Below are 12499 nucleotides of genomic sequence, written 5' to 3' on the forward strand. Positions count from 1 at the left end.
CTTCCGATGGCGGCAAAAGCCTTTGGGGCTCGCCGCTCTCCCTCTCCGATCTTGTGGGGGAGTTTGGCGGTGGCTGCCGGGTAAGCGTTTTTTCGGCTTGTCTGGCTCAGTCCCTAGCCGAAAACCCGCTGGGGGGATGGGGTAGCTACTTTCGCGATAATTCAATTTATTCTTCTCTTCTCTTCTTCCTCTTCTTTCTGCTGGTTCAGAAAGCACTACCCCGGAATTTTTTATCTGAAGGTAGTACTCACCATGGCGCGGCCTGTTCCTGCGATCAAGGTGTTCAGCCCCATCTGGCGGCGGAACTTCTCTGCCTCAACTTCTCGGAGCGCTATCAACAAGCTATGTGCCTCCGCAGAGGAGGCTGTTAAGAACATGAAGGGTTCTTCGACCCTGCTGGTCGGTGGTTTCGGTTTCTCAGGTGTCCCTAACACCCTGATCAACGCTGTCCACGCTCGTCCAGAGGTCAAGGACCTGACTGTTGTTTCCAACAACGCTGGCATGCCCGGCGCCGGTCTCGGTAGGTGCAATATGCCATTGGAGGTCAAAATCCGCAACCATTGAAACATTGGCTAACCCGCAATCCCCTGACAGGTCAATTGCTTGAGTCCAAGCAGATCACCAAGATGATCGCCTCTTTCATTGGCGAGAACAAGGTGTTCGAGAAGATGTATCTCACCGGTGACCTGACCCTGGAGCTTACTCCCCAGGGTACCATCGCTGAGAAGTGTGCTGCCGGTGCAGCTGGTGTCCCGGCTTTCTATACCCCCGCGGCTTACGGTACTATCATTCAAACTGGTGAACTCCCTATTCGGTACAACAAGGATGGCTCTGTGGCAGAAATGTCCAAGGTCAAGGAAACTCGCACATTTAACGGCAAGGAATATCTTATGGAAGAATCGATCTTTGGTGACTACGCTCTGGTTCGCGCACACAAGGCCGACAAGCTCGGTAACTGCCAGTTCCGCAAGGCTATGAACAACTTCAACGAGGCCATGGCCAAGAACGCCAAGTACACCATTGTTGAGGCTGATGAGATCGTCGAGGTCGGCGAGATTTCCCCGGAAAGCGTTCACATCCAGGGTGTCTACGTCGATGCTGTCATCAAGAGCACCGCGCCCACCCAGATTGAGAAGCTGACCTTCGCCAAGAGCCCTGAGGACCTGCTTGCTGCTGGCTCCGGTGAGGCTACCGCCCGCCGTGAGCGTATCGTCAAGCGTGCCGCTAAGGAGTTCAAGGATGGCATGTACGTCAACCTCGGTATTGGTATTCCTCTGATCGCTCCCTCCTACCTGCCCGAGGGTGTCGAGGTCGTCCTGCAGGCTGAGAACGGTATCCTGGGTCTGGGTGGCTACCCCAACCCTGGTGAGGAGGACCCCGACCTGATCAACCCCGGCAAGGAGACTGTTACCCTTGGCCGTGGTGCTTCCCTGTTCGGTTCCCACGAGAGTTTCGGTATGATCCGCGCTGGTAAGATTGATCTTACTATGCTTGGTGCTCTGCAGGTCAGCCAGTACGGCGGTATGTTTCCACTCTCTCGATCAAAATAGATGCGCATTGTACTAATTGTTTTCTAGATCTGGCCAACTTCATGCTTCCCGGTAAGGTCAAGGGTGTTGGTGGTGCCATGGATCTGGTCGCCAACCCCGAGAAGACCAAGGTTGTCGTGACCATGGTATGTTTACAACTTAATCCCGACTGATAGATGAAAATCCAACTAACCGCTCTACTCTAAAGGAACACACCGACAAGAAGGGCAACCCCAAGATTCTTGCCGACTGCACATTCCCCCTGACCGGCCCCCGCTGTGTCTCGACTATTATCACCGATCTGGCCGTCTTCGAGGTCAGCCCCTCCGAGGGTCTGACTCTGATTGAGCACGCCGAGGGTGTCACCGTCGAGGAGATCCGCAGCAAGACCGCTGCTCCCTTCAACGTCTCCGCCGACCTGAAGCCCATGCAGCTGTAAATTGATAGAAATATACCAATTGTAAATTCGGGATTCTGGATACGTTTTTGTTTTGCATGTCGATAAGGTTCTAGACAGAAAATTAGAGCATTTTTTCCTTTTGAAGAATTTCTCCTTTATCCTACGGATAGTACTAGTAGAAACAACAAGATATTATAGGAAACGTTTGCTATTCAACGTGAACTGCCCCAGGATTGTCTGCAGAATACTCGTACAATCTGGACAATCCACCCCACGAGCACCCTGGGGCAACGCATGTGGGGTCAACATTCGAACCCACCTGCAGTTTGTGCAGTGGGGCTCCCCACGAGCACCTGCAATTAAAATAGATAAACTTGGAGATAGAAATATTACAGACTAGACAAGCTTGCTCTCAGGTAACTGCGAGCCCTGGCATAATGAATTACCTTTCATTATCACGCCCATTCTTGGTGGCGAGGAGAATATCCGGCCCTCACCTGATCGGGTCATGTCTTTCCCGGGGATTGGCCACGGCGCAGAAGAGTAAGAAGTTGCCATTGGCTGGGGTCAAAGTTTTGGATATGAGTCGGGTACTGGCTGGAGTAAGTTCGAATCTCAGCTGCAGGGATCCTATCCATGTCATGCCATATTGCCGTTGACTAGTTCGCTGACACTGTTGATAGCCGTACTGCACGCAGATCCTGGGCGATCTCGGGTATGCATTATCCGTATCAGCTTGACGGTGTATGATCGCGAAGAATAACCGGTACTGATTGATGTATCCAGTGCAGAAATAATCAAAGTTGAGCATCCTGTTCGAGGCGACGATACTCGTGCCTGGGGCCCACCTTACGCCCCATATAATGATGGCAGAAAAGGCAACGGCGAAAGCGCATACTACCTCTCGGTAAGATATGAAAAAAAGTAAAAGCAAAATGCGATAGAAGCTCTGAAATAACAAAAATGAATAGGTAAACCGAAACAAGAAGTCCCTCGGTCTTTCCTTCGCTCATCCTGAAGGTGTTGAAATCTTGCACAAACTTGCCCGCGACTGCGACGTCCTCGTCGAGAATTACCTCCCCGGTTCTTTGAAAAAGTACAACCTAGACTACGAAACTCTGTCCAAGATCAACCCACGCCTTATTTACACCAGTATCACCGGATACGGACAGACAGGACCCTACAGCAACCGGCCCGGCTTCGACGTGATGGTCGAAGCTGAATTTGGACTGATGCATTTGACCGGGACACGGGATGGACCGCCTGTTAAGGTTGGCGTTGCGGTAACGGATTTGACGACCGGATTATATGCCTGTAATTCAATCATGGCTGCATTGTTGGCTCGCGCGAATACAGGCGAGGGCCAGCATTTGGATGTGTGTTTGAGTGATTGCCAGGTCGCGACTTTGGCGAATATGGGGGAGTCGGTGCTTATTAGTGGAAAGAAAGATTCCGGTCGGTGGGGGACTGCTCATCGTGAGATTCAATTTTCTTTTTCCTGTTTGTGGCCGGTGGTTCTGGTTGACTGACCAACCTCATCTTTAGCTTCTGTCGTTCCGTATCAAGGGTTCAAAACTGCCGATGGAGATATCTTTGTTGGAGGAGCGAATGATCGTCTGTTTGGGATTCTTTGTGACAAGATTGGGAAATCTGAATGGAAGAATGACCCCCGCTTTGTGACGAATAATGAGCGTGTGCAAAATCGGGCTCAGTTGGAGCCATTGATCGAGGCTGAATTGACAAGACGCACCACTCGTGAATGGCAGGATTTGTTCGAGGGAAGTGGTCTGCCCTATGCCGCTGTGAATGATGTCCAAGGGACTATGAATCACGAACATGGTATGAACAATCTTGATTTTAGTAATTGCGAGTTCATGATATGCTGACTTTTGTAGTACGTGCAAGGGGTATGGTTCAGACCATCGATCACCCGGCTTGTGGACCCATCAAGGTCATCAGTCCCCCCTGTGAAATACTCGAATGCCGAGGCGAATATTCGTTTACCCCCTCCTTTGTTGGGGGAGCATACCGACGAGGTATTGAATGACACTCTTGGAATGGACTCTGTCAAGATTGAAGAGTTGAGGAGCAAAGGAGTCATAGCATAAGCGAAATCCATTATACTGCAAAATAGTAAATAGAACCACATAGAATTCATGTTCGTCAAGAATCCAAACTTGAATGGCCATATAATATTCAAAGAAATCATCAAGAACATTGAACCAATATGTCACTTCTGCTCCATGATAGTAGAAAGATGTTTCCAAACCGAGCATCGGTGAAACTGCGCATCAGGAACGGCCTCCATCTCTGTCGAGTTCAATTGAAACTTTAACCTCTGGTCACCACTATATCCCCAGGGTTTCCATTCTGGAGCAACAGGGTTGCGATGTGTGTTAGGATCCAGGGTCAGAATAAAACTGATCCAATAATCCATAACGATTGGAACCATGGGCGCATTGTAGGTGAAATAAGAGCAGCCAGCGCAGGATCCTGCATTTCCTGGTCCAAAGATAGCTGGTTTCTCAGATACATGTGATACCCCGAGACCAGCTGCTTGTTTCGAACTATCTAGAACGTTATATCTATAGCTCCAAGATTTCATCGGGGAGTTATGGGCCGCCATAGATGATGCAATTTCAAGGCCCGGGCATGTAAAAGTCGCTTCGCCATAAGCCAGTTCAGCTGGTGTGAAGTAAGGCGCATGCTTAGGCAAAACGGGCTCCTGAAGAGGGTAAGTCCGGTTGATCAAGTCAAGGTTGGCTGCGGTCAGCTTGGGGTAATTGGCCTGAATAAAGGCTAGGAACTCGACCGAAGTGGTGACATTCGGGGTAAACCCTGTTCCCTCATCATTGTCATTGCCGACGATAACTGGAACTTTTCTCACTTTGCCTTGGTCAAAAAGGATGTAAAGAAGATCTGGCGAGAAGGAGTCATCGACTACTGGCAGGAAGTACCATAGAGGAGTTTGTGTTGTACCAGGAAATCGGGATTTCACATCTGCAGACTGTAGCGTGGCGGACTCCCGAGAACGGAGACATTCCATGACGTCTTCATCGTCAGTATCAGTACAATTGGCATCTTGTACAAATTTGTCAAATTGAAATTCGGACTCCGCGACGGTGCGGTGGGTAGGTAGGAAGGGAGACTCCGAAATTGCACCGACAAATGATCGTTCGCGACCTCCGTAGGCCGTCAAGTGATACGCAATTGAGCCTCCACCGGCCGAATCGCCGTGAATGACTATGTGGTCTGGATCTCCACCAAACTAATTTGACCACTTAGCATATTTGACTAAAAACACTGTTAGTTTATGAATATTGCCTTACCAGATGGATGTATTTCCGAGCCCACTCCAAAGCCTTGGATTGATCGAGAAGGCCAACATTCAGATCTCCGTTCCGCCTGATCTTTTCACTCGCTAAAAATCCGAAAGCACCGACGCGATAGTTGATTTGTACAAAGATTATACTGTGATTTGACCGCGTAATGACTTCGGTACCATTGAAATTTTGATCTGAGTTCGTAGCATATCCGCCACCCTGGATGAAGAACCAGACAGGCAGTTTGCTCTTCGGGGTTGCATTGCTAGGAGCAAAAACGTCGACATATAAACAGTCCTCATTTATCGAATCGCTGAGAATCCCAGCTGTTCCGATACATGTAGGTGCAAACTAGGACTCTGATGAGCGGTTGCACAATATAGTATTTCATCCAAATAGTATGCGTACCTCCTTGGCATCTTGCACGCCATCTTGGCGTAGTGGGTCTTGGGGTGCTCTAAACCTGAGATCCCCCACGGGAGGAGCCGCATATCGTATGCCGAGAAATTGATTTACGCAAGCGCTCAGTGCGGTTCCTTCATATTCAGAATATCCCAAGTTTACTGTTGGGTTTCCCGAAAACCCTTTGGCTTCTAATGGATGTCCCCCGAGCAAATCTGGAAGTCCCAGAAGGGAAAGCGATACGAGTCTCAGAAATAGCATGGCAGTTCGATTCGAAGCTAATTAAATCTAAATCTGGGACATTATTACAAGTTATACTAACAAAAGTCCACGATTCGGGTTCGGTATAATAATCGGGCGAGACATCTCAGTTCGAGAGGGGTAGTATGTGCGAACGCGGGGGTGGCACTATATTGATCTGCAGGGCTATACCAGTTTGATCGACGGAGCAAAGGGTCCGCTTCTCAATTATTTGAAGTTATATGCAGTGATGACGAGCCAAGCCCTTTTAAGAAGTTTCCATTCGACCGATGTAGTATTTGGCATCAGAGCAACCGGGTTGTTTGCTATATTGCCTACACCGCTACTGAACAAGCTCAGCTGAGAATCGAGATCTAGATTGCCGTCTTGTTCAGCCACACCGGAAGAACTATTGAAAATCCTCGGAACTGAATCCAGCATTTGGTTTTGCTATCCAAAGCTATTCTCCTCTCTGTGATAAACTTCTGATGGGGCCCAAATTCCCGAGAAACGTTCGTAACCAGGATGGCGCACCAGAATGGATCGTAATACTGCCGACTCAAAGAATCATTGAAAATATGAAGCAACGAGCTACTAAGTAGTAGTCACTAGCTTCTAGTATGTGCTTTTTCTTCGATCCTCGACAGAAAAGGTTGCCCATAGTCTCGAAAGAGCGGCTTAACGGGATAGGGGTAACTTTTAGGGTTTTGGTAGAGTCGTCCGTCGAATTTCATTATTATGGGGCTATTTGAAGACCCCTACCAGTAGCCTACTGGGGTACACAAACGACCATGGCCTAGAGTATCCCTTCCCATAATTTATCGATTTAAAATTAATTTCAATTTCGATACGTTTTTGATTTTTCTTTCTTTACCTTGATCACTAATACAAGAAAATTGCCGAGGTCCCGGGCACCCCGAGGGAGTATTTAACTTGAAGTCACTTGAAGCTCTTTGAGACCGAGTGTCTCCTCTTCCGACTTTTTGAGGTAGCCATCTTTGAGGAAGTTACTCAGCAAAGGTGTATAGTCAAAAATCCAATCCCTGAGCCAAGCAAAAGGCCGGGGAACGCAATGGAACATTCTGCCAAGGAAACGGGCGAATTCGACATTATGATTGACATAGTCGACTCTTTGTTTTTCATATAGCTCAAATCCAGCGCTGATTGCTGACTGGTTTCGTAGGTCAACGCCATCAAGGAATTTAGCAATGAAGTAGCCATCTTCAATTGCCATACCCATACCATATGCAGCATATGGTGAGACTGGGTGTACAGCGTCACCAAGGCATACAACCCGACCACTAGACCACTTCTTCATCGACGGTCTGTTGAAAATCTCCCAGCGATAAACTTGAGTGTCAAAGTCCGTAGCATCCAAAAAGCGGGGCATTGGCTGAGACCAGTCTTTGAGAATCTCAGTAAGATGGGCTTTAGGGTCTTCAGGGACAGGCTTTCCATCCCATGAAGGCTCAACCACCCACCATTCAAACCCTAGCTTTCCATCATGAAGCATTGGGAAGAAGCTGGCTTGGTGTTTCCAATCATGCGAAACGGAACCGTAGTTGGGTGGAATGTCAGGAATCTGGTCGCACCATGCAAGCCAGAGTCGGATTCCAGTGTGAAACAATTGAGGCTCGCCAAATGCTTGTCGAGAAACAGCTGAGCGAATCCCGTCGGCCCCAATCAAGATATCGGCTGTTTCTCGATGGCCGTTCTTGAATAAAAGCTCAACACTATCCTCATGCTCAATATATGAGGTAAACTCATGGTCGGCATAGATAACATCGTTGGGAACGAGGTCCAGCATTTTCTTGAACATAGAAGAGCGAAGAACGCCATAGTGCCAGCCCTTGATACCCATAGATTTCTCGATATCAGGGTTGAAAGGTAATTTGACGCGTTCTAAGCCTGACTTATTCTTAAAATAAGTCACTGTATAAGAGCCAAAATCTTTTGGGTCTATCCCATAGGATCGTAGAATAGCCAAAACAGGTGTTGATAGCAAGACTGCGCCTCCAATAGCTTTGCATTCAGGTTGTCGCTCGAAGATACGGACATCGTAGCCTCGGTTGATGAAAGCTAAACCGGCCGAAATTGACCCCGGTCCTCCTCCAACGATAGCGACCCGTTTTCCGGGGCGCCATTTCGGCTCGGGCATTTCGAGAGTTTCGATAGGGATGGAAGAAGCTTCTCAACGAGATGATTGACGAAGTTTGCGGGACATGTATTGGTCTGAGCTCGAAATGAAAGAAATTAAAGCGATTTGCAAACCGGAGCTGTGCTGAGGCCCGGAATATCAGAACAATAATCATCGCAATTTAAAGGATGAACAGGCAACAAATTGCTCAGATCCATTCTCTTCCTCACTCCGGACCCTTTCGTATACTGCCCACATGCCGATGAAACTGAGAATCAAGTGGACCGGGTCATCCAATCAAGTGAAATGCATTTAGCTCTTTGGCCTCGAAGTACGGAGATATCGTTCCGGTCATGGGGTTGCTCCACGCTGTGTTGGAAAGCGGTGTGGGAGCCGTTCTCCTGAAGTGAAGGAGGCGGTGTGGACTACTCAAGATCTGCCAGACTTTTATTTTCCCGATAAACACTTGGTTCCCCTGGCATCAACCACATATATCTTCACACCTTCAAACTTCCAAAAAACATCATATGATACGTCGGTTGCCAGAAAACTGGGGGGCTTATCCACGCACAGTTCCCTACTTGGTAGTAGCAAGCTATATACACCCCACGACTGCGCGCCTTCGCATCATACTAGTATGATAATTATGAGTTCAAGATTTCATTGTTGTGAATCTCTTGGAACCAATTTGAAAATTAGAAACAGCTGACCCTGCATGCCACTAATTTCCACTGACTGGAGTCGAGCCGTTATGTCCGAGCCCGGGAGTCCGAATTCCCGCTTACTGCATTACACCACTGCCAACTCGGACTCGGATGTGGGCGCAGATGGTTCCGAAAGCCGTTATACAGGTACTATCGAGGTACGAGTACCTAGTACACAAGATACTACTACCTCTCTTGCATCCTCCCACTCCGAGTCCCATCCACATACTACCACATCCTACCAACCGGTACTATTTTGAACTTCAAGTTCTCTCCCGTCAGAACAAAATCAAAATGGGCGACAAACCACCAAAAAACATTCGATCCCTCAACCGGTACATCACCACTCACAACGAGACGGGCCAGGCCATCTTCTCCACCGCGCTGTCTGAAGATATGCCGATCAAGTCTCTAGACAACGGCGCTGACTTCAGCCTCGCCTATACCTCTGACCACTTTCCTGCACAGGTGGACGGCGACGTCGATTTGGCCGAATACGCTAACTACCTCACCAACCCACCGGGCATCACCATCTCCACGGGAAATGTCTGCCGCATTGTGGATGTCCAACCAGGAATTACATGTGCCATGCACCGCACCGTGTCACTGGATTATGGCGTGGTGCTGGAGGGAGAGGTTGAGCTTATCCTGGATTCGGGAGAGACACGGCTACTCAAGCGTGGGGATGTTGCCGTCCAGCGCGGTACAAACCATGCTTGGCGCAATGCGACGCCGGATGTGATAGATCCAGTGACAAACGAGAGAACTCCGCAGTGGGCGCGGATGCTATATGTTTTGATGCCTTCGCAGCCGATGACGATTGGGGGAAAATCTTTGGGAGAGGTCGTGGATGGTATCGGTGCGCGTCCTAGTACTTAGCACTGCATACTGAATAGATTTCGACAGTTATCCATGGATCATTATGAAGTTGGGGGATTCGAAAGGATCATCACGGAAAGGTGAATCATATCTTCAAGTTATGATTCTTCTTTCACAACGGTGAAAATGAATGACATAGACATACGGAACGTGATACATCTGATTGCAATAATTGTTCAAAAATAAAAATCACTAGATAGCCGCTAACCCCTAGGGTGTATATTTTCTTCATTCCTCGGCAGAAGAGGCCGACCATCATCCCGAAATAGTGATTGTGAGGCTATCAGAGTGTCTCCCTCGTCGTCAAAAATATCACCATCGTCGCTGTCATTTTCTTTATCCTCATCCAAAAGCTCTTCCAGACCAAGGTCAAAATCCTCCGCTTTTACCTGTGTATAGTTTCTGTATCTTTGCCATAGCCAGATACCCCCAATAGAGAACACCACGAGGGCGACGGTGGCTATTCCAGTGAGTAACAACACTGAGGTCATGCTCAATGGCCGAGCTATATGCTGTGTATTCACCTTTCCAGAGGGAAAAGTGAAATTGGCATCATAGGTATCAAAAACCATCGGGAGGGTTGCGGTTGTCAAATCCACAATATCGGTTGACCGAAGTACATCTCCAGCTTCGTCGACCGCTTCGGCCCATAAATATTGCCATGGGGTCTCCCCGACAATCAACTTTGTTTCAAAACCAGTCCTCGAACCTTCTGTAATGACTTTGTCGTAGTTCCCCCGTATGGGATTATGGGCTCCCCTGACAACCCAATACGCAACTTCTGTTGCACCGTTCCAGCTAAGGTAGACAACAAGCTCGCCATTCTGGTCTTTCCGCATGGCAATGGCAGGGTCCCACCAGGGAGTTGCGGACCAGTTCATCTTGTAGGCACGGTAGTTATCGAGTGCATCGGGAATCTCATCACTATGCCATGGTGAGAATTGGACATCCATCACCGTCTCGCCCTGGGAGTTATGCTCTGTAAATGATGGGCATCGACCCCAGCCTATGAAAACATTACCGAGGCCATCCATGGAAGGGGATAGTGGCTGCACACTTCCTTGACTCTGAGCCTGAAGCTGTGCCGGGTGACGGAATTCACGCAGTAATTTAACCGTGGGAGGCGAGATAGTATCATTAATGGCAACATGTAGGCCACGCGAGCATAAAGCTTTGCAGTCGCCGTGGTTCGTGGCAGTGCCGTGATTGTCGAACAGTGTAATCTGAGTTTCATTGGTCCCAGGGACAAAACGAGCGTGGTGTTGCCAGCTCATTGTCAACACAGGCTGGGTTGTATCAGATCCATTCACCACGGGTATTTCATCGAAGTCATTTCTCTTCCCACCGATCTGCCAAATGATCTCTCCCGTACTCCCGCTAATAAGCAGGATAGAGAATGTATGGCGAATAGATATGAGATAGTTTCCGGCTTGGGTCTGGATTTCATGAGATGTTAGAATTTATCTCACGATCACACATCATTTATTTTTTCTTACCTTTTCAATACTGTTGATGTGATATGCATCCCAGCCGCGGCCCATTGACTCGTACGAGTCCATAGGGTTTATATGATCAAGGGCTCGCCAGTGGAAGAGAACCTCGTTCGTCTCAAGGTCAATTTCCTGGAAGACTGCATCTAGTATTTCGATACCGAATGGTGGTAGCTCCCACTGAGGGAATATTGATGGAGACACTTGAATTGAGTTCACGCCAGTGACCAAAGCTGATCCGTTCCCAGTGAATGCGAACTCATGCAAGTCACTGTGTACCTGGATATTCTGTGCCGATACTTTGTAGACTAGGCGATATGTATCGTCATAGGCAAGTCCATAACCATCGCCAATCCCATTACCCTTTTCTCCTTCCCAAAAGGTTAAGTATTTCTTTCCCTTGTTTTCTTGAACCCGAGTGCCGAAGACATTTTGGAAGGTTCGGTTCATGTATACCGCGCTCAAGTCGCGTGCATCAATAATTAAAGGGGACGCGAGCGGCGAGGTGTCGTTGCCGTCATGTCGTAGGAAAATGTGCGAGCCCGCATCAGAGATAGCATCGCTATCCCAGATGGTGGCTTGCATGATCGGCGCATATTCATCGCTGGAATGGAATTCCAGATGAGGACGGTGACCGAGCACGCCATCGTTGTATTCATCGTAGTTGGTTGAGACAAAGTCCCCGCATGCTCCTGCGGCGAGTACGGAAATGGTACTAGCCCAAATAAACGGTAGCACCATCCTTAAATTCCTGACAGCTACAGCGTAGCCAAGCGCGATCGATTGGCAGTTTTACCATCTGTAAAAAATCATACTGATGGCTCAAAGTCAGGTCGGCGCCAAATCGACTGCATTTGTGGAGGAGTTCGCTTGGGGGAATTTCGAGTTCCTCGTCATTTGGGCTGAGTTTACGCTTAAGCATGTCGCAGCTTGCGTATGCTTCGTCAGGGGTGACTCCGTCAACCCCCAGGTCCACATCGGGATAAGTATTGAAATTATACGGAATTGTAGGATGGAAAATACATCAGAGATACGTACTTCATATAAAATAAGGGGTTGCTTGTCCATAATACATTTCATATGTACTAGTAATTGAAAAGAAGTCTAGATCTCGGAGAATTCCCATTCTTTCAGCACGATGAATTTAGAAATAGAATACTACTCATAGTCAGCAAAACGAACCTTCCCTCATGGCGAAGCCAGATCCACGTGTATCATGAGTTTGTTTTAAAACGCGGTCGTCATCAACGCCAGACTCTGCCGCTTGTGGAGCTTAGCGGGATCCATAGAGATTCGTACTCGTTCCAATGGTTGTCTTTCGTCCTACAAAGACCCGCTCAACTCTAAGCCAATTCCACCCTAGTCTCTTGGCGTCTGTCGTCAGCCACACACTGC

At 48.4% G+C, this 12499-nt stretch overlaps 6 protein-coding genes across 6 annotated transcripts; 3 read left to right on the forward strand and 3 right to left on the reverse strand.

The window, feature by feature from the left end:
* Positions 1–252: 252 nt before the first annotated feature.
* Positions 253–1968, forward strand: N7509_003321 (3-oxoacid CoA-transferase; the record flags this gene model as incomplete). The annotated part of the gene is made up of 4 exons (XM_056627958.1): positions 253–520; positions 595–1521; positions 1578–1675; positions 1738–1968. The coding sequence occupies 4 exons, from the start codon at positions 253–255 to the stop codon at positions 1966–1968; spliced, it is 1524 nt and encodes a 507-aa protein (XP_056490692.1).
* Positions 1969–2366: 398 nt separating this feature from the next.
* Positions 2367–4037, forward strand: N7509_003322 (CaiB/BaiF CoA transferase family protein; the record flags this gene model as incomplete). Its single annotated transcript, XM_056627959.1, has 6 exons — positions 2367–2531; positions 2613–2644; positions 2716–2836; positions 2901–3405; positions 3475–3768; positions 3835–4037. 6 exons carry the CDS (start codon positions 2367–2369, stop codon positions 4035–4037), a joined length of 1320 nt encoding a protein of 439 aa, XP_056490693.1.
* A 122-nt stretch (positions 4038–4159) lies between these two features.
* On the reverse strand, positions 4160–5915 carry N7509_003323 (uncharacterized protein; the record flags this gene model as incomplete). The annotated part of the gene is made up of 3 exons (XM_056627960.1): positions 4160–5197; positions 5259–5603; positions 5661–5915. The coding sequence occupies 3 exons, from the start codon at positions 5913–5915 to the stop codon at positions 4160–4162; spliced, it is 1638 nt and encodes a 545-aa protein (XP_056490694.1).
* A 907-nt stretch (positions 5916–6822) lies between these two features.
* Positions 6823–8052, reverse strand: N7509_003324 (FAD-dependent oxidoreductase; the record flags this gene model as incomplete). Its single annotated transcript, XM_056627961.1, has 1 exon — positions 6823–8052. One exon carries the CDS (start codon positions 8050–8052, stop codon positions 6823–6825), a length of 1230 nt encoding a protein of 409 aa, XP_056490695.1.
* Positions 8053–9029: 977 nt separating this feature from the next.
* N7509_003325 (cupin domain-containing protein) lies at positions 9030–9614 on the forward strand (the record flags this gene model as incomplete). Its single annotated transcript, XM_056627962.1, has 1 exon — positions 9030–9614. One exon carries the CDS (start codon positions 9030–9032, stop codon positions 9612–9614), a length of 585 nt encoding a protein of 194 aa, XP_056490696.1.
* Positions 9615–9817: 203 nt separating this feature from the next.
* Positions 9818–11845, reverse strand: N7509_003326 (arylsulfotransferase; the record flags this gene model as incomplete). Its single annotated transcript, XM_056627963.1, has 2 exons — positions 9818–11050; positions 11111–11845. The coding sequence occupies 2 exons, from the start codon at positions 11843–11845 to the stop codon at positions 9818–9820; spliced, it is 1968 nt and encodes a 655-aa protein (XP_056490697.1).
* Positions 11846–12499: the final 654 nt, after the last annotated feature.

Source organism: Penicillium cosmopolitanum (genome assembly GCF_028827165.1).
Source record: "Penicillium cosmopolitanum strain IBT 29677 chromosome Unknown utg000005l:1.0-4006212.0:1.0-4009387.0, whole genome shotgun sequence".
In the NCBI taxonomy this organism is placed as follows: domain Eukaryota; kingdom Fungi; phylum Ascomycota; class Eurotiomycetes; order Eurotiales; family Aspergillaceae; genus Penicillium; species Penicillium cosmopolitanum.